General features: G+C 28.9%; 2 protein-coding genes and 1 long non-coding RNA gene across 9 annotated transcripts in view; all 3 read right to left on the reverse strand.

Moving 5' to 3' along the window:
* Window positions 1-1,839, reverse strand: part of LOC115034192 — a 2,727-nt gene extending 888 nt beyond the window's left edge. The window contains exon 1 of the mRNA XM_029490158.1: window positions 1-1,839. Within this exon, the coding sequence (XP_029346018.1) occupies window positions 1-1,779 (1,779 nt within the window). The 5' untranslated portion in view covers window positions 1,780-1,839.
* A 12-nt stretch (window positions 1,840-1,851) lies between these two features.
* On the reverse strand, window positions 1,852-5,215 carry LOC100570840. The gene is made up of 9 exons (XM_029489964.1): window positions 4,696-5,215; window positions 4,007-4,128; window positions 3,738-3,909; window positions 3,296-3,529; window positions 3,034-3,231; window positions 2,719-2,876; window positions 2,501-2,657; window positions 2,286-2,431; window positions 1,852-2,221 (listed from the first exon to the last, which is right to left on the reverse strand). Exons 1-9 carry the CDS (start codon window positions 4,763-4,765, stop codon window positions 1,865-1,867), a joined length of 1,614 nt encoding a protein of 537 aa, XP_029345824.1. The 5' UTR covers window positions 4,766-5,215; the 3' UTR covers window positions 1,852-1,864.
* A 1,608-nt stretch (window positions 5,216-6,823) lies between these two features.
* LOC103307766 lies at window positions 6,824-15,699 on the reverse strand. 7 transcript variants are annotated; one of them, XR_003839531.1, is made up of 12 exons: window positions 14,657-15,698; window positions 14,287-14,572; window positions 13,826-14,220; window positions 13,275-13,420; window positions 12,493-12,652; window positions 10,031-11,001; window positions 9,569-9,964; window positions 8,982-9,125; window positions 8,610-8,751; window positions 8,350-8,533; window positions 7,803-7,946; window positions 6,825-7,268 (listed from the first exon to the last, which is right to left on the reverse strand). It is a non-coding gene; the product is annotated as an uncharacterized LOC103307766 (long non-coding RNA). The 7 variants fall into 7 exon arrangements; XR_003839529.1 differs by having other exon boundaries at window positions 6,826-7,268; window positions 13,826-14,012; window positions 14,085-14,220; window positions 14,287-15,695; XR_003839530.1 differs by having other exon boundaries at window positions 6,826-7,268; window positions 10,031-10,314; window positions 10,399-11,001; window positions 14,287-15,695.
* Window positions 15,700-19,183: the final 3,484 nt, after the last annotated feature.

Consider the following 19,183-nt stretch of genomic DNA (forward strand, 5'->3'; position numbering starts at 1 on the left):
ATCCTGCAGTCTGATCCATTTATGAAATATAATATCAATTATTTGTTTAAGAACAATATATAAAGACCAAACCTCAGATTTTTCAGGAATCAGATCACCTATAATTAAGCCAAGATATCTAGTGAAGCATAATGATTCTGCAGCTGACATTTTTATAACTCCTAGTTTTAAATTTTCTGTTGATAGTAATGTAGGCCTGTTACGGATATCAATAGGACCATAATTAAATGTTTCAATCCTATTGTTTAATGTATCTATAGTAAAATATTTAAATTCAAAAATCATATATTTTAATATCAACCCAATATCATATTTACAAACACCCTCAAGCATGTCGTGCATAATATCTACACTATAGTTGTCTGTTGCTCTGAAATAATTCAAATCATTCCAAACACATTTTTCTTTTATGCCTGTTTGAGATACATTATTAGTGATAATATCACAGTTATAATTTAACGAATCTCTTAAACTATTATTATTTTGCACTAATTGATTTTGACATTCAGATCTAGAGCTTTTGCAGAATCGACAGGGATATTTAGCAACAAAACTTTCTACAAATCCCAATATAGAATGTAAGCCAAGATTGTCACCCAAAATTAAACCAACTGAAAAAAATATTTTATATATTTTATTATTTATTGTTATTTCAATCCCAGTTGTCTCTAGATAATTAAGTTCTGAAATTAAATTTTTAAATATTTTATTATTTCCATACTGTTTTTTGTCATCTGTTTTAAATAAAGAAGCAAGCAATATATGATTTAAGGAAGATGCTAGTTCAGGTGGTAAGCAAGCCAAGGAAATGTAAACAGCACCAAGTTTTTGATTTCCTGCATGAGATCCAAGTGGATTATTAATACCCAAATCATCAAAGTACAAGAACAGAGGAAAAATAATTTTATTTTGGTGAAGTCTTAATTTTGCTTTCCACATCTCCGACTGAACAAAACTGAATATTAATTTACCATTATAAAATTCAAGTTCCTTAGTGTAAGTCAATAGCACATCGAAAAAGTTAGAATGTTCAAATATTTTTTTCAATATATATCTTAAAGGAGTCAGAATTATTTTGACAGGTTTTGGTTCTAAAACAACAATACCATCATGAAGTCGATCATCTAACCTATGTGCTATAACAATTTGGTTAGGCCGAATTAGTAAACCCATTTCTTCCAAAGTTTGTAATCGGAAATGTTCTGTTTTTAAACTATCAAAAGAGTGGGAAAGAGTTTCAAGAGAATTTAAGACTAGAGTTAGATCTTTAACTGTATCAACATAATTATTATTTTGAATCATATTTTGGATTTTGTCTTTTATATTTATTAAAATCGAGTCATTAAAGTTTTGAACATCATCAAGAAGGATTTGAACCATTTTCCGTGGTATTGCACTATTGCTATACCATTTTGAGACCAATTTAATTGCATTTTTTTGTAAAATGTTTTTAAAATTTTCAAGAGTAAAGAAATATGTACATTCTAAATTATCCTGAATATTATCTACTGTTTCCTCAGAGTTGATATCTATATTATTGATTATGGTTGGTGAATGTTTGTCAACATTAATTTGTTGATTAATTGCAATATTATTTGTAACTAAAGTATGACTATTAATATGCTTTTTAAAAGAATCAATTGATCCAAAACTTCGGAAACAATTTAGTTGTTTACATTCAAATATTGTTATGCTATTAAGATCATGATAAATATTTAAATGTATTAAAAGATGGCTAGATACCTCAAATTGAGATTCACACAAAAAACATTTAAACATATTGAGATTAGTGGTACTTATTATTAATTATAAATACAATTTTTTCAAACTAAATCTTTATTCGTTTAACAATAAAATTATTGTCTTACATGTTATCTAAATCTTTAATTAAAGTTTTAACACTTAAAAATTTTTTTTCTCCTCTATTATCTGGAATTTTATAAAAATATTCCTGTATAAATCTCCATACCTGCTCTGCTTCAAAGGGATACTTCAAACTGAGTGTATGGAAGCTTTTGAAGCATACATCAAATGCTTTTAAAATTGTTTCCACCTTGAAATATGTGTTGTTGATAACTGTATAGTAAGATAGTGGATTATTTGAAATGTTTTCATCCAAATCACTTTCACCAACAAAAACCACAAATGGCTGTACAGTTAAGCCTAATGAAAATGCCTTATTGATTTTATCGGATTGTACTTTTTTCAATTCATTAGCATTCTGAAAAAAAAAATATATAATATAATATATAGTTCAGTTTATTTATTTTTATAAATATATTTACCGTAACATTTGAAATAAATGCAGCTGCTTGTTCTATCTTTGATGCCCTGATAGTACAACGGGTATTATTCGGTGGCTTTAGAACAATAATACTGACAGGCGGAAACAAATATGGTAGAATTTCAAACACGGCAATATCGTCGTCACCTAAAAATAAAATACAGGATATAGTTTAGTCAGAAACATATTTTCATGTAAATAAATATCAACACATGCCAGGTCTATGCGGATCAGTTAGTTTGGCAATAAGATTTTTGCTGATATTAATTTGTTTAATTTCCAAATATATTTTTAATTTTTCCTTGAAAATAGGAAATTTGTCAAATAAACTCATTTGTTTTCCAGCATACATATAATTAAAATCTATATCAATCTAAAATAATGAAACATTGGGTTTAATACAAAGCTTATCATACAACAAATACAATACTAACTAAAATATGACCAGTAGGTTTGGTAAGGGCTATATATGTATTCATCATATTATTATTTGTGTCTTTTAATCGATATGATGCTGTTGCTTTCCAGAGTTTATGAAGAGTAATGTCTGGTTCTATATTGTTTTTGAGCCAGGTTAATGAGTCTTTATAATCTTATATAACAAAACAATAACAGGCATAATTTTGATTTTTAATAGTATTAAATAGGTTAGGTAGTACCTACCATTCCCTTATTTTAAACCTTTATTTAACAATACTATTATAGAAATAATAAAAACAAAAAAATGAATAGCAATAAATTAATGTTACCTTCATGATTCAAATTTATTTCTTGATCAGACTCTGATAGATGCCTTTTCTTTACATTACTTATCTTGCTGATTTCCTTTTTAATATTACAAAATTTTCCATATAGTTTACCTCTATTGGGACTTATTATATTACCCTCTTTACAGTACGGTATGAAGTAAGTTTCCTCAGTCTCAGAAGGAAATAATTCTTCAATGCCTCAAAAGTGAAAAAAAAATATTATAACGATAAAATGTTATACCTTATAAACTTTCAAAATTACCTTTTGCTAAAATTATAAGCCTTGATCTATTTAAAATGACTTGGGAGCGAATTTGATCTTTTATTATTACAGAAACTAGTTTATTTCGCATGGCCTCATTGAAATGTGATTTAAGTTTGTAATAATCTAATACAAACTCTCCATCTTGGTATTTTGATAAAATAGTTTTTATCTGTTGTGCCAAAGAATTATCATTGTTTTTAGTAGTTGTATAGGAGCATTCTGCAGTTGGAACTTCATAAACACATTAAAATACAGGTATTTACTATTTTAATTGAATAGCGTTTGGTTTTAACTTAAGACAAGTAAAAGTAAAATCAAGAAAACAATATGCCAATACCTATACTATATAGTAAGTATTGAATATAATACTATTGGTAATACTATATAGCATAATGTATACATTATATTAATAAAATGATTTAAATACTGAGGGGGTTACCACAATGATCTTTGAATTCTTGGACTGCAGTATTACAATTGTCAGGTATTGTATCACATACTATGTTATCTGTAGAATTAACATCTTCAAAGCTATCCATCGGAGCTAACTCTATTTCTAAATTATCCCAGTCAATTATATGATGTTTCTTTTTAGAATCAACAGAAACATTCTATAGGTATAACAATAAAAAAATGATATACACATATGCTATAGGTATTATCTATGATGAAGATAAAAGTTTTGAAATGTTAAATTTTTTTTCCTACTTTTTGTATTTTTAAATCTTCTAAATGTTTTAAAAATCTAGATCGTTGACCAATTTTAGGCAACAACTCTATTATCATAGTCTCAGTAAGATTCAATAGTGCTACTTGATCTATTTCTTGATCTAAAAAATGTATAAAATTAGTTTGCAGATTTGAATAGACAATTTTTGAGTGTTTATTCTACATATATACCTATCTAGAAATCTAGTCACTAGGGACTTATATATTTTTACCGCTTGGCGCTTATTTTGTACACAGTAATACAAAATTGAATAATTTTACTGTTAGTTAAAATATTATAATAGTCGATATTTTATTAACAAAAAAACTTTATTTACAATTTCATATTTATAGAATACCTATATTAATGATTTTTTAATATAATTGTTGATTAGATCAACAATTCTTCAATCGAGCTACCGATGACCTATAATATATCCCTCCATCTATTGTGCCTATTGTAAATATATTTTATACAGATTGTACAAATTAAATAAATATGGCAAAAATAATAATTATGTGGTGTTCTTACAAGTTACATATACCTACCTACAATGGATATATTTTATATTATAATCCTTTAGCTTATAATAACACTATACCTACAATTAAAGAATTTCAATTAAATAACATAACTACATGGCTATGTTATAAATTATAATAATAGTATTATAGTATCATACACATACCTTTAAATATTGTTATTATTTCAGTTGAAAAACCCCATTGTTTCATTATATCTTGAGTGTATGAATCCATAATTCAAAAAGTATACTATTACAGTAAGTCCTATAATAATTTGGACATCAGTGTTTTGTATGAAATTATCCAACTACATTGCTACAATATGAATATTATAATTGGCAAGGCTGGGTAAATTAACGATTTTTTTAACTCGTTAAGTTAAGTTAATATACCCGATGAGGCATAGAGAACCTCTGTGATATCTAATAGTTCCCAAGCCAACAAAGTAATAAATTAATGGGTTGTATACAATTTTAAATTTAAACTAATTTTTATAAATCTGTATACAATTAACTAAGTTACCACGTTAAATATGTTAAAAGTTAGTTTAAAAAAAAGTAACGGGTTACTCAAATTAGTTAATATCAACTTAACGTTTTAAATTCATTTTAATTTTTAACTCATTAATGTCCAGCCTTGATAATAGGTATACCTATATTATACTATTTTATACTGCAGCAATATTAAAAAATAAAAATATTAAAATCGACAGTATTTTAATTTACATACTTATAGTTAGCAGGTACCTAACTAATAATTAAAAACTAAATTAATTAGACTTACCTCAGGTACAGAATCTCCAAACTTCCAAAATCCCCAGTACAGTTGGCAGGTAAATGTTACAATGTTTGTAATGAGTTTTGAGTAGGTATCAACATTGACAACATTCAACAGTCAAGTAGTCAAATGTTGAAATAATAAGTATAAAATGACCAAAATTAAAATAAATTGTGGTGTGTGTGAGAAATAATATAAATAACACGAATGTCGAATACAGAGGATCATAAATGGACAATGACGACTGCAGCGGACGGATCGCTAATCGCTATTTGCCCGATAACAAAACAACACATTGGGAATCACGTATACCGCGTTTAAAAATAAAACAAACAACAATATTTTTCAGTTATGCTTACTATAAATTATAGTAAAATTAACTATTCTGTATAAAACCAAGTTTTAACTAAAATAAATAGTTAATGGAAATAGATTTAACTAAATTATAGTACTAGTAACTATAATATTTTAACTACAATTTTGTATTCATATCTACTAAAATCGTTTATTAATCTTTACTACAAAATAGATGTATTAACTATAAATGTTGCAACTACAATTATATAGTAATAATTTTTTTCCGTGCAATAACTCGAGAATGTAATACGCCTACAACGTTCCTCGTAAGTTGTCTTTGGTGGAAATAAAAAAAAAGTTCGGCGTAAATCCTCAATAGTTTTTTTATGAGCGTCTGAAGTCAGAATTTTGACGAAATTCGTAAAAATCACGAAAATTTGAAAACTATTTTTTAGTTAGAAATTCATACAAAATATATATTATATACGATTGCAGTGGTTCTCGACCCTTGACCCAAATAAAAAACTTCAGAGCCGTAACTACTGTCATCTGCATGCACTACTAGGAATCGTGTCTTATAAGTTCTTATCAAATAATATACATTTATTTTATTATTATGGTACAATTAACATATAAAAAATTAAAATGCCACTACTGGAATAATTGCAACAAAACAGTAATAAATTTCTTTTATTTGCAATCACAATGACATGAAGCATATTAGATTTCTTTATCTCATATAGAAAAATGTCAATATTAGTCAATTCAAAAATGTCTAAAAAATAAAAACACAGAAAATATACGCAATTCAAATCTTAAATAAGTCAATAAAATGGAAAAAGTTGGTTGATTTTCGTATTATGCAGCCTAAAAGATTCACGGTTTAAATTGTTGATGTCTTGAAACAAATTATGCGGTCACTATTAGCATAATATTATCATACCATCAACCACAATAAATATGTATGATCATAAGAATCCGCCCTCTAATCATATTATAATAGATCAAGTCAACAAACACGGAAAAAATTGAAATAAAAAGTTGAAGTTAATTAGTTTTAAGTCCATGGACATGAAAAACAAAATGTTAAATTGTTTTATATATGGCTACAGTTCAATTTCATATTATATTATGATTTATTTTTTTTCTTACATAGTATGTACAAATAACTTCTGCAGGTATAACAATAATTTACAGCACACATTACTACATTAGTCATATATTTCTAAATTTTAAAATACATATAAACTATCGATACGACAAATAGGAAAAGCATGATGGTATAGTTCATTAAGATTTAAAAATAGGCACCTACTTTTCTTTTTTATTATAAAATTTAAAAATAAAGTTTTCTTAAATTAGTCATTGACAAAATAATTTTATTCACAAACACAGTGAGTAGGTACAGTTTTCTTTGGTTAAATAAACTAACTAATTACTTTCTGATGGGTGGCGGGGGGAAACATATGTAAAATAAGTACACAAATCAAAGGAAATAGGTACCATATCAGAATATACATAGTTCAAAAGTCTTCATCGAGCATGTCCATTGTCGACAGTAGAAGAATTTTAATAACAGCCACTGAAGCTTTTTGGTAATAGCACACTCTTTTTTCAAAGAAGTTTGTCTCTCCTCGATGCAAATGGGAATGGGTTTGACAACCTGTAAAACAATATTTTACATATTCAATTCAATTTGATAATTAATATTACTATGATCAACTTTTATAAATTTTTACTATAAGCATAAGCTAAAATATATAAAATAGAACGTTTTTAACTACAAAATTAATTGCAAATTGTTCATGAATTTTGTCGAAATTGGAACTTTAAATGCTCATGAAAAATGGTGACTATGTATCTCTTATATTTGTGAACAGATATTATAGAAACTATAACAGGATGCCCGTATTACATTTTCAAATTATTTGACACTTTTTCTTGACAATAATATTAAAAACAAAACTAATCGAAAATATTAAAATGTATTATCCCCACAACGAGCTCAAAAAGAGTGAAATTTTTCTAAAAATTTTATAGAAGATGCTAATAGGAACATTCGGACGAACAAATCATGTATATAAACCTAGGTATTTTATTAGTTACACCAGCAAAACAACATCAATTTTTGTCAAAAATATAATCTTTTTGTTTTTCCCTACGTATTTGAAAACAACTGGGAACATTCAATCTTTACCTGTGTAACGCATCCAACTAGATGCACTTTCCCTTCAGAAAAGATACCAATGTCAAAACTAGTTATGTGTTTCTTTGCAATTTAAATATGTTGAGGCCCTCTACGGTGTTAAAATTGGATTCTTGGTCAGCAAAACTGTATTACCTAGAAATTAAAACTATGTTAAAAATATGTCAGTGCACCATTCGTCTTCTTTAATTGCACAACGTGCAACATGCAAATGTGTGTACAGTAGATCCAGTTTTGTACTGTTAGTCTTAATATATTAGAGTGATATGACGTAATGTTATAATCAATCTTAAAGGCAAAAATATTTTTTAAAGAACCTTATGGGGGGTGGGAGCAAGCACTTGTTATATTTGTATTTTATTTTTAAAACAAGTCATGGATATTTTAAGATTGTAACATATAATTATTTATTTATTAATTTATTTTGACCACGTACACAATTAGATATTATACAATGTGTCCCGTGAACAGGTGGGTTTGTTAGTTGATAGCACAGTAAAATTGCTTTAAAATGAAAACCTATCGACAATATTCTCACCTTTAAGTTTCATAATTCTCTCCAATATTGTATGGCTTCATCTGAGTCGGTAGAATTATCTCCAAGAAAGTCAACGTCTGAAAATTTGTCAATGCATTGGCTCCACTTCCCAGTTCCGTGTATGTGGCACATCATAATATATTTCAGTTTTGAAAAACATTATAAGTATAATCCCCTGTGTGGACTAAAAACGATAAACTATTAAGTGACTTTTGGTCTTGGCAAACATTTAAAATCGGATACTTGAGTGATATACTTACATAAGTGTGTGTGAATTAGACATTATTGGGTATCTAAGGCTTTTCTGGGTGAATTAAAATCATGGCCTCCAAATTCTTTATTCGTCTGTTCATTTACTTCTAAATCATCGTTGGAGAAACAAAATTTTCTGAAAACGTCAAGCTGTAACAAATATATAAATACCAAATTTATGAATTATGTTGAATGATTTTACCTCTTAGATGCGATTTACTAGTCGTGCGCAGAGTAGTACCAATATTGCCGTGAATCACTAACATTTATTTTACTTCTCTATCCCAGACAAGTGGTTTGGATTATGTTTTGAGACAGCCTCTGACACCGTGTTTACTAATTTACTATTTACTATTTAACTGGGAACATTCAATCTTTACCTGTTTAACGCATCCAACTAGACGCACTTTCCCTTCAGAAAAGATACCAATGTCCAAACTAGTTATGTGTTTCTTTGCAATTTAAATATGTAGAAGCCCTCCGGGTTATTAAAATTGGATTCTTGCTCAGCAAAATTGTATTACCTAAAAGTTAAAACTTTGTTAAAAATATGTCGGTGTAGTATTTGTCTTCTCTCTTTGAACAACGAACAACACGCAAATGTGATTACAGTAGATCCAGTTTTGTAACGTTAGCCTTAATATATTAGAGTGATATGACATAATGTTATAATCAAACTTAAAGGCAAAAATATTTTTTAAAGAACCTTATGAGGGGGGTGGGGGCAAGCACTTGTTATAGTTGTATTTTATTTTTAAAACAAGTCATGGATATTTTAAGATTGTAACATATAATTATTTATTTATTAATTTATTTTGACCAAACGGGCTGAGACCTTTCGATAGACAAATATATGTCCACGTACACAATTAGATATTATACAATGTGTCCCGTGAACAGGTGGGTTTGTTAGTTGATAGCACAGTAAAATTGCTTTAAAATGAAAACCTATCGACAATATTCTCACCTTTAAGTTTCATAATTCTCTCCAATATTGTATGATGGCTTCATCTGAGTCGGTAGAATTATCTCCAAGAAAGTTAACGTCTGAAAATTTGTCAATGCATTGGCTCCACTTCCCAGTTCCGTGTATGTGGTACATCATAATATAATATTTCAGTTTTGAAAAACATTATAAGTATAATCCCCTGTGTGGACTAAAAACGATAAACTATTAAGTGACTTTTGGTCTTGGCAAACGTTTAAAATCGGATACTTGAGTGATATACTTAGATAAGTGTGTGTGAATTAGACATTATTGGGTATCTAAGGCTTATTTCTGGGTGAATTAAAATCATGGCCTCCAAATGCTTTATTCGTCTGTTCATTTACTACTAACTCATCGTTGGAGAAACAAAATTTTCTGAAAACGTCAAGCTGTAACAAATATATAAATACCAAATTTATGAATTATGTTAAATGATTTTACCTCTTAGATGCGATTTACTAGTCGTGCGCAGAGTAGTACCAATATTGCCGTGAATCACTAACATTTATTTTACTTCTCTATACCAGACAAGTGGTTTGGATTATGTTTTGAGACAGCCTCTGACACCGTGTTTACTAATTTACTGACCATTGTTTACCATCACTAATTATTGTGAAATGATTACCTACCGCAGATTCTATGCCAGGTAGAAATTATCGCGACAATCATTTAATTCGAACATTTTTAGCCATTATTTCTTTCTATTTCATTGATTTTTTGGAAATCTATATTTGTGAACGAATTAGCAAATTAGACTGACTCCATATTATTAAGAAATATAATCACTACAACTAGAAAATAATACTTACAAATGAAAATGTACGTAATGTGGCGAGGCGATACTTTGGATGTTTTACTGGAAAGAATACACTTATCCATGGTGATTTTATATTAAATTGTATGAATGGAACTCGGTACGACTGTTCTGTGGTCTGTATTTTTTGTTCGAATTTCAAATAATCGCGATTCGAGAGTGATTCAAATTTAAAGTCGGCATACGAAAATATAATAATATGATGTTGTTATTTATTTGATAACATTATTACAATTTCGTGTTCGTATAGTGATAAGACAGGTTCGCGGGCGTTAAATTTTCGAAATATCGTGAACGATGCAGCTCCAAGATTTTAAAACGTAACACGGGCATTTTATTGTATCCGTCTTATATAGAAAATGTACGATGAGCAGATGACATTTAGCATCGTTAGTTTAAAAATTAGAGTGAATCGAACTATATTGAAACTATTGGCAAATGTACGTTCTGCGTAATACATTTTTATTATTTGGGGCGGTGTGCACGATAAGTAGTCGAAATAATGCTTCGCTTTTCATCTTTTCCTGTGGGAAAGTGAATCTTGTAGGTGCATAGGGCATGTCGAAATGAACAGTGCCCGCCTAGTCGCCAAAAGCGCCTGGAAAAACAAAAAAAAATTTAGGGAAACGTGAGTTTTTACGTACCTACCTAATATCGGTTTTGGTTTTTCGTGTAGGTGGTGTTACTCTAAATTCAATGTCTGTAGATACATGCAATTTGAACTGGTTGTTTATATTAGAATTTAAAACCGTAACATTTTCAAAATTTTTAGATTCGTGTCGAGGTATTCATATACATATGAAATGTTCGATTATTTTAGTTTTTTCATATTTTTATGTCGATAAAAAAAATGTTCGCTCTGTCCAATAACTCGACAATGTAATACGCCTACAACGTTCCTCGTAAGTTGTCTTTGGTGGAAATAAAAAAAAAAGTTCGGCGTAAATCCTCAATAGTTTTTTTATGAGCGTCTGAAGTCAGAATTTTGACGAAATTCGTAAAAATCACGAAAATTTGAAAACTATTTTTTAGTTAGAAATTCATACAAAATATATATTACCTATATACGATTGCAGTGGTTCTCGACCCTTGACCCAAATAAAAAACTTCAGAGCCGTAACTACTGTCATCTGCATGCACTACTAGGAATCGTGTCTTATAAGTTCTTATCAAATAATATACATTTATTTTATTATTATGGTACAATTAACATATAAAAAATTAAAATGCCACTACTGGAATAATTGCAACAAAACAGTAATAAATTTCTTTTATTTGCAATCACAATGACATGAAGCATATTAGATTTCATTTCTTTATCTCATATAGAAAAATGTCAATATTAGTCAATTCAAAAATGTCTAAAAAATAAAAACACAGAAAATATACGCAATTAAAATCTTAAATAAGTCAATAAAATGGAAAAAGTTGGTTGATTTTCGTATTATGCAGCCTAAAAGATTCACGGTTTAAATTGTTGATGTCTTGAAACAAATTATGCGGTCACTATTAGCATAATATTATCATACCATCAACCACAATAAATATGTATAATCATAAGAATCCGCCCTCTAATCATATTATAATAGATCAAGTCAACAAACACAGAAAAAATTAAAATAAAAAGTTGAAGTTAATTAGTTTTAAGTCCATAGACATGAAAAACAAAATGTTAAATTGTTTTATATATGGCTACAGTTCAATTTCATATTATATTATGATTTATTTTTTTTCTTACATAGTATGTACAAATAACTTCTGCAGGTATAACAATAATTTACAGCACATATTACTACATTAGTCATATATTTCTAAATTTTAAAATACATATAAACTATCGATACGACAAATAGGAAAAGCATGATGGTATAGTTCATTAAGATTTAAAAATAGGCACCTACTTTTCTTTTTTATTATAAAATTTAAAAATAAAGTTTTCTTAAATTAGTCATTGACAAAATAATTTTATTCACAAACACAGTGAGTAGGTACAGTTTTCTTTGGTTAAATAAACTAACTAATTACTTTCTGATGGGTGGCGGGGGGAAACATATGTAAAATAAGTACACAAATCAAAGGAAATAGGTACCATATCAGAATATACATAGTTCAAAAGTCTTCATCGAGCATGTCCATTGTCGACAGTAGAAGAATTTTAATAACAGCCACTGAAGCTTTTTGGTAATAGCACACTCATTTTTCAAAGAAGTTTGTCTCTCCTCGTTGCAAATGGGAACGGGTTTGGCAACCTGTAAAACAATAATTTACATATTCAATTCAATTTGATAAAATTAATATTACTATGATCGACTTTTATACATTTTTACTACAAACATAAGCTAAAATATATACAATAGAACGTTTGATACGTTTTTAACCACAAATCTATTTGCAAATTGTTCATGAATTTTGTCGAAATTGGAACTTTAAACGCTCATGAAAAATGGTGGCTATGTATCTCTTATAATTGTGAACAGATATTATAGAAACTATAACAGGATGCCCGTATTACATTTTCAAATTCTAATACCTAGGTGTAGATACATGATTTGTTCGTCCGAATGTTCCTATTAGCATTTTCTATACAATTTTTAGAACAATTTCACTCTATTTGAGCTCGTTATGGGGATAACACATTTTAATATTTTCGATTAGTTTTGTTTTTAATATTATATTAGCTCAAAAAGAGTGAAATTGTTCTAAAAATTGTATAGAAAATGCTAATAGGAACATTCGGACGAACAAATCATGTATCTACACCTAGATATTTTATTAGTTACACCAGCAAAACAACATCAATTTTTGTCAAAAATATAATCTTTTTGTTTTTCCCGACGTATTTGAAAACAACTGGGAACATTCAATCTTTACCTGTTTAACGCATCCAACTAGATGCACTTTCCCTTCAGAAAAGATACCAATGTCCAATAACTAGTCGTGTGTTTCTTTGCAATTTAAATATGTTGAGGCCCTCTGCGTTGTTAAAATTGGATTCTTGGTCAGCAAAATTGTATTACCTAGAAATTAAAACTTTGTTAAAAATATGTCAGTGCACCATTTGTCTTCTTTAATTGCACAACGTGCAACATGCAAATGTGTGTACAGTAGATCCAGTTTTGTACCGTTGGTCATAATATATTAGAGTGATATGACGTAATGTTATAATCAATCTTAAAGGCAAAAATATTTTTTAAAGAACCTTATGAGGGGGGTGGGGGCAAGCACTTGTTATAGTTGTATTTTATTTTTAAAACAAGTCATGGATATTTTAAGATTGTAACATATAATTATTTATTTATTAATTTATTTTGACCACGTACACAATTAGATATTATACAATGTGTCCCGTGAACAGGTGGGTTTGTTAGTTGATAGCACAGTAAAATTGCTTTAAAATGAAAACCTATCGACAATATTCTCACCTTTAAGTTTCATAATTCTCTCCAATATTGAATGGCTTCATCTGAGTCGGTAGAATTATCTCCAAGAAAGTCAACGTCTGAAAATTTGTCAATGCGTTGGCTCCACTTCCCAGTTCCGTGTATGTGGTACATCATAATATAATATTTCAGTTTTGAAAAACATTATAAGTATAATCCCCTGTGTGGACTAAAAACGATAAACTATTAAGTGACTTTTGGTCTTGGCAAACGTTTAAAATCGGATACTTGAGTGATATACTTAGATAAGTGTGTGTGAATTAGACATTATTGGGTATCTAAGGCTTATTTCTGGGTGAATTAAAATCATGGCCTCCAAATGCTTTATATTCGTCTGTTCATTTACTACTAACTCATCGTTGGAGAAACAAAATTTTCTGAAAACGTCAAGCTGTAACAAATATATAAATACCAAATTTATGAATCATGTTAAATGATTTTACCTCTTAGATGCGATTTACTAGTCGTGCGCAGAGTAGTACCAATATTGCCGTGAATCACTATAACATTTATTTTACTTCTCTATACCAGACAAGTGGTTTGGATTATGTTTTGAGACAGCCTCTGACACCGTGTTTACTAATTTACTGACCATTGTTTACCATCACTAATTATTGTGAAATGATTACCTACCGCAGATTCTATGCCAGGTAGAAATTATCGCGACAATCATTTAATTCGAACATTTTTAGCCATTATTTCTTTCTATTTCATTGATTTTTTGGAAATCTATATTTGTGAACGAATTAGCAAATTAGACTGACTCCATATTATTAAGAAATATAATCACTACAACTAGAAAATAATACTTACAAATGAAAATGTACGTAATGTGGCGAGGCGATACTTTGGATGTTTTACTGGAAAGAATACACTTATCCATGGTGATTTTATATTAAATTGTATGAATGGAACTCGGTACGACTGTTCTGTGGTCTGTATTTTTTGTTCGAATTTCAAATAATCGCGATTCGAGAGTGATTCAAATTTAAAGTCGGCATACGAAAATATAATAATATGATGTTGTTATTTATTTGATAACATTATTACAATTTCGTGTTCGTATAGTGATAAGACAGGTTCGCGGGCGTTAAATTTTCGAAATATCGTGAACGATGCAGCTCCAAGATTTTAAAACGTAACACGGGCATTTTATTGTATCCGTCTTAATATATAGAAAATGTACGATGAGCAGATGACATTTAGCATCGTTAGTTTAAAAATTAGAGTGAATCGAACTATATTGAAACTATTGGCAAATGTACGTTCTGCGTAATACATTTTTATTATTTGGGGCGGTGTGCACGATAAGTAGTCGAAATAATGCTTCGCTTTTCATCTTTTCCTGTGGGAAAGTGAATCTTGTAGGTGCATAGGGCATGTCGAAATGAACAGTGCCCGCCTGGTCGCCAAAAGCGCCTGGAAAAACAAAAAAAAATTTAGGGAAACGTGAGTTTTTACGTACCTACCTAATATCGGTTTTGGTTTTTCGTGTAGGTGGTGTTACTCTAAATTCAATGTCTGTAGATACATGCAATTTGAACTGGTTGTTTATATTAGAATTTAAAACCGTAACATTTTCAAAAATTTTTAGATTCGTGTCGAGGTATTCATATACATATGAAATGTTCGATTATTTTAGTTTTTTCATAATTTATGTCGATAAAAAAAATGTTCGCTCTGTCCAATAACTCGAGAATGTAATACGCCTACAACGTTCCTCGTAAGTTGTCTTTGGTGGAAATAAAAAAAAAGTTCGGCGTAAATCCTCAATAGTTTTTTTATGAGCGTCTGAAGTCAGAATTTTGACGAAATTCGTAAAAATCACGAAAATTTGAAAACTATTTTTTAGTTAGAAATTCATACAAAATATATATTACCTATATACGATTGCAGTGGTTCTCGACCCTTGACCCAAATAAAAAACTTCAGAGCCGTAACTACTGTCATCTGCATGCACTACTAGGAATCGTGTCTTATAAGTTCTTATCAAATAATATACATTTATTTTATTATTATGGTACAATTAACATATAAAAAATTAAAATGCCACTACTGGAATAATTGCAACAAAACAGTAATAAATTTCTTTTATTTGCAATCACAATGACATGAAGCATATTAGATTTCTTTATCTCATATAGAAAAATGTCAATATTAGTCAATTCAAAAATGTCTAAAAAATAAAAACACAGAAAATATACGCAATTAAAATCTTAAATAAGTCAATAAAATGGAAAAAGTTGGTTGATTTTCGTATTATGCAGCCTAAAAGATTCACGGTTTAAATTGTTGATGTCTTGAAACAAATTATGCGGTCACTATTAGCGTAATATTATCATACCATCAACCACAATAAATATGTATAATCATAAGAATCCGCCCTCTAATCATATTATAATAGATCAAGTCAACAAACACAGAAAAAATTAAAATAAAAATAAAAAGTTAATTAGTTTTAAGTCCATAGACATGAAAAATAAAATGTTAAATTGTTTTATATATGGCTACAGTTCAATTTCATATTATATTATGATTTATTTTTTTTCTTACATAGTATGTACAAATAACTTCTGCAGGTATAACAATAATTTACAGCACATATTACTACATTAGTCATATATTTCTAAATTTTAAAATACATATAAACTATCGATACGACAAATAGGAAAAGCATGATGGTATAGTTCATTAAGATTTAAAAATAGGCACCTACTTTTCTTTTTTATTATAAAATTTAAAAATAAAGTTTTCTTAAATTAGTCATTGACAAAATAATTTTATTCACAAAAACACAGTGAGTAGGTACAGTTTTCTTTGGTTAAATAAACTAACTAATTACTTTCTGATGGGTGGCGGGGGGAAACATATGTAAAATAAGTACACAAATCAAAGGAAATAGGTACCATATCAGAATATACATAGTTCAAAAGTCTTCCACAATTGTTATGTCCACTGTCGATGGTTGAAGAATTTTAATAACAGTCACTGAAGCTTTTTGGTAATAGGACACTCATTTTTCAAAGAAGTTTGTCTCTCCTCGTTGCATTGGCTCCACTTCCCAGTTCCGTGTATGTGGTACATCATAATATATTTCAGTTTTGAAAAACATTATAAGTATAATCCCCTGTGTGGACTAAAAACGATAAACTATTAAGTGACTTTTGGTCTGGAGAGTGATTCAAATTTAAAGTCGGCATACGAAAATATAATAATATGATGTTGTTATTTATTTGATAACATTATTACAATTTCGTGTTCGTATAGTGATAAGACAGGTTCGCGGGCGTTAAATTTTCGAAATATCGTGAACGATGCAGCTCCAAGATTTTAAAACGTAACACGGGCATTTTATTGTATCCGTCTTATATAGAAAATGTACGATGAGCAGATGACATTTAGCATCGTTAGTTTAAAAATTAGAGTGAATCGAACTACCTATATTGAAACTATTGGCAAATGTACGTTCTGCGTAATACATTTTTATTATTTGGGGCGGTGTGCACGATAAGTAGTCGAAATAATGCTTCGCTTTTCATCTTTTTCTGTGGGAAAGTGAATCTTGTAGGTGCATAGGGCATGTCGAAATGAACAGTGTCCGCCTGGTCGCCAAAAGCGCCTGGAAAAACAAAAAAAAATTTAGGGAAACGTGAGTTTTTACGTACCTACCTAATATCGGTTTTGGTTTTTCGTGTAGGTGGTGTTACTCTAAATTCAATGTCTGTAGATACATGCAATTTGAACTGGTTGTTTATATTAGAATTTAAAACCGTAACATTTTCAAAAATTTTTAGATTCGTGTCGAGGTATTCATATACATATGAAATGTTCGATTATTTTAGTTTTTTCATAATTTATGTCGATAAAAAAAATGTTCGCTCTGTCCAATAACTCGAGAATGTAATACGCCTACAACGTTCCTCGTAAGTTGTCTTTGGTGGAAATAAAAAAAAAGTTCGGCGTAAATCCTCAATAGTTTTTTTATGAGCGTCTGAAGTCAGAATTTTGACGAAATTCGTAAAAATCACGAAAACTTGAAAACTATTTTTTAGTTAGAAATTCATACAAAATATATATTATATACGATTGCAGTGGTTCTCGACCCTTGACCCAAATAAAAAACTTCAGAGCCGTAACTACTGTCATCTGCATGCACTACTAGGAATCGTGTCTTATAAGTTCTTATCAAATAATATACATTTATTTTATTATTATGGTACAATTAACATATAAAAAATTAAAATGCCACTACTGGAATAATTGCAACAAAACAGTAATAAATTTCTTTTATTTGCAATCACAATGACATGAAGCATATTAGATTTCATTTCTTTATCTCATATAGAAAAATGTCAATATTAGTCAATTCAAAAATGTCTAAAAAATAAAAACACAGAAAATATACGCAATTAAAATCTTAAATAAGTCAATAAAATGGAAAAAGTTGGTTGATTTTCGTATTATGCAGCCTAAAAGATTCACGGTTTAAATTGTTGATGTCTTGAAACAAATTATGCGGTCACTATTAGCATAATATTATCATACCATCAACCACAATAAATATGTATAATCATAAGAATCCGCCCTCTAATCATATTATAATAGATCAAGTCAACAAACACAGAAAAAATTAAAATAAAAAGTTGAAGTTAATTAGTTTTAAGTCCATAGACATGAAAAACAAAATGTTAAATTGTTTTATATATGGCTACAGTTCAATTTCATATTATATTATGATTTATTTTTTTTCTTACATAGTATGTACAAATAACTTCTGCAGGTATAACAATAATTTACAGCACATATTACTACATTAGTCATATATTTCTAAATTTTAAAATACATATAAACTATCGATACGACAAATAGGAAAAGCATGATGGTATAGTTCATTAAGATTTAAAAATAGGCACCTACTTTTCTTTTTTATTATAAAATTTAAAAATAAAGTTTTCTTAAATTAGTCATTGACAAAATAATTTTATTCACAAACACAGTGAGTAGGTACAGTTTTCTTTGGTTAAATAAACTAACTAATTACTTTCTGATGGGTGGCGGGGGGAAACATATGTAAAATAAGTACACAAATCAAAGGAAATGGGTACCATATCAGAATATACATAGTTCAAAAGTCTTCATCGAGCATGTCCATTGTCGACAGTAGAAGAATTTTAATAACAGCCACTGAAGCTTTTTGGTAATAGCACACTCATTTTTCAAAGAAGTTTGTCTCTCCTCGTTGCAAACGGGAACGGGTTTGACACCTGTAAACACATTTACATATTCATTCATTTGATAATTATATTACTATGATCGACTTTTATACATTTTTACTACAGC

This window comes from Acyrthosiphon pisum, chromosome A2 (assembly GCF_005508785.2).
Source record: "Acyrthosiphon pisum isolate AL4f chromosome A2, pea_aphid_22Mar2018_4r6ur, whole genome shotgun sequence".
NCBI classification, from domain to species: domain Eukaryota; kingdom Metazoa; phylum Arthropoda; class Insecta; order Hemiptera; family Aphididae; genus Acyrthosiphon; species Acyrthosiphon pisum.

Bases quoted from the DNA above. Each gene is read 5' to 3' on its own strand.
- LOC100570840 (XM_029489964.1), bottom strand. From the start codon at position 4,765: ATGGATTCATACACTCAAGATATAATGAAACAATGGGGTTTTTCAACT. The intron at 3,910-4,006 runs GTAGGAAAAAAA...TTATACCTATAG, and splicing joins AAGATTTAAAAATACAAAAA to AATGTTTCTGTTGATTCTAA. The intron at 2,432-2,500 runs GCATGTGTTGAT...TTTTATTTTTAG, and splicing joins AACTGATCCGCATAGACCTG to GTGACGACGATATTGCCGTG.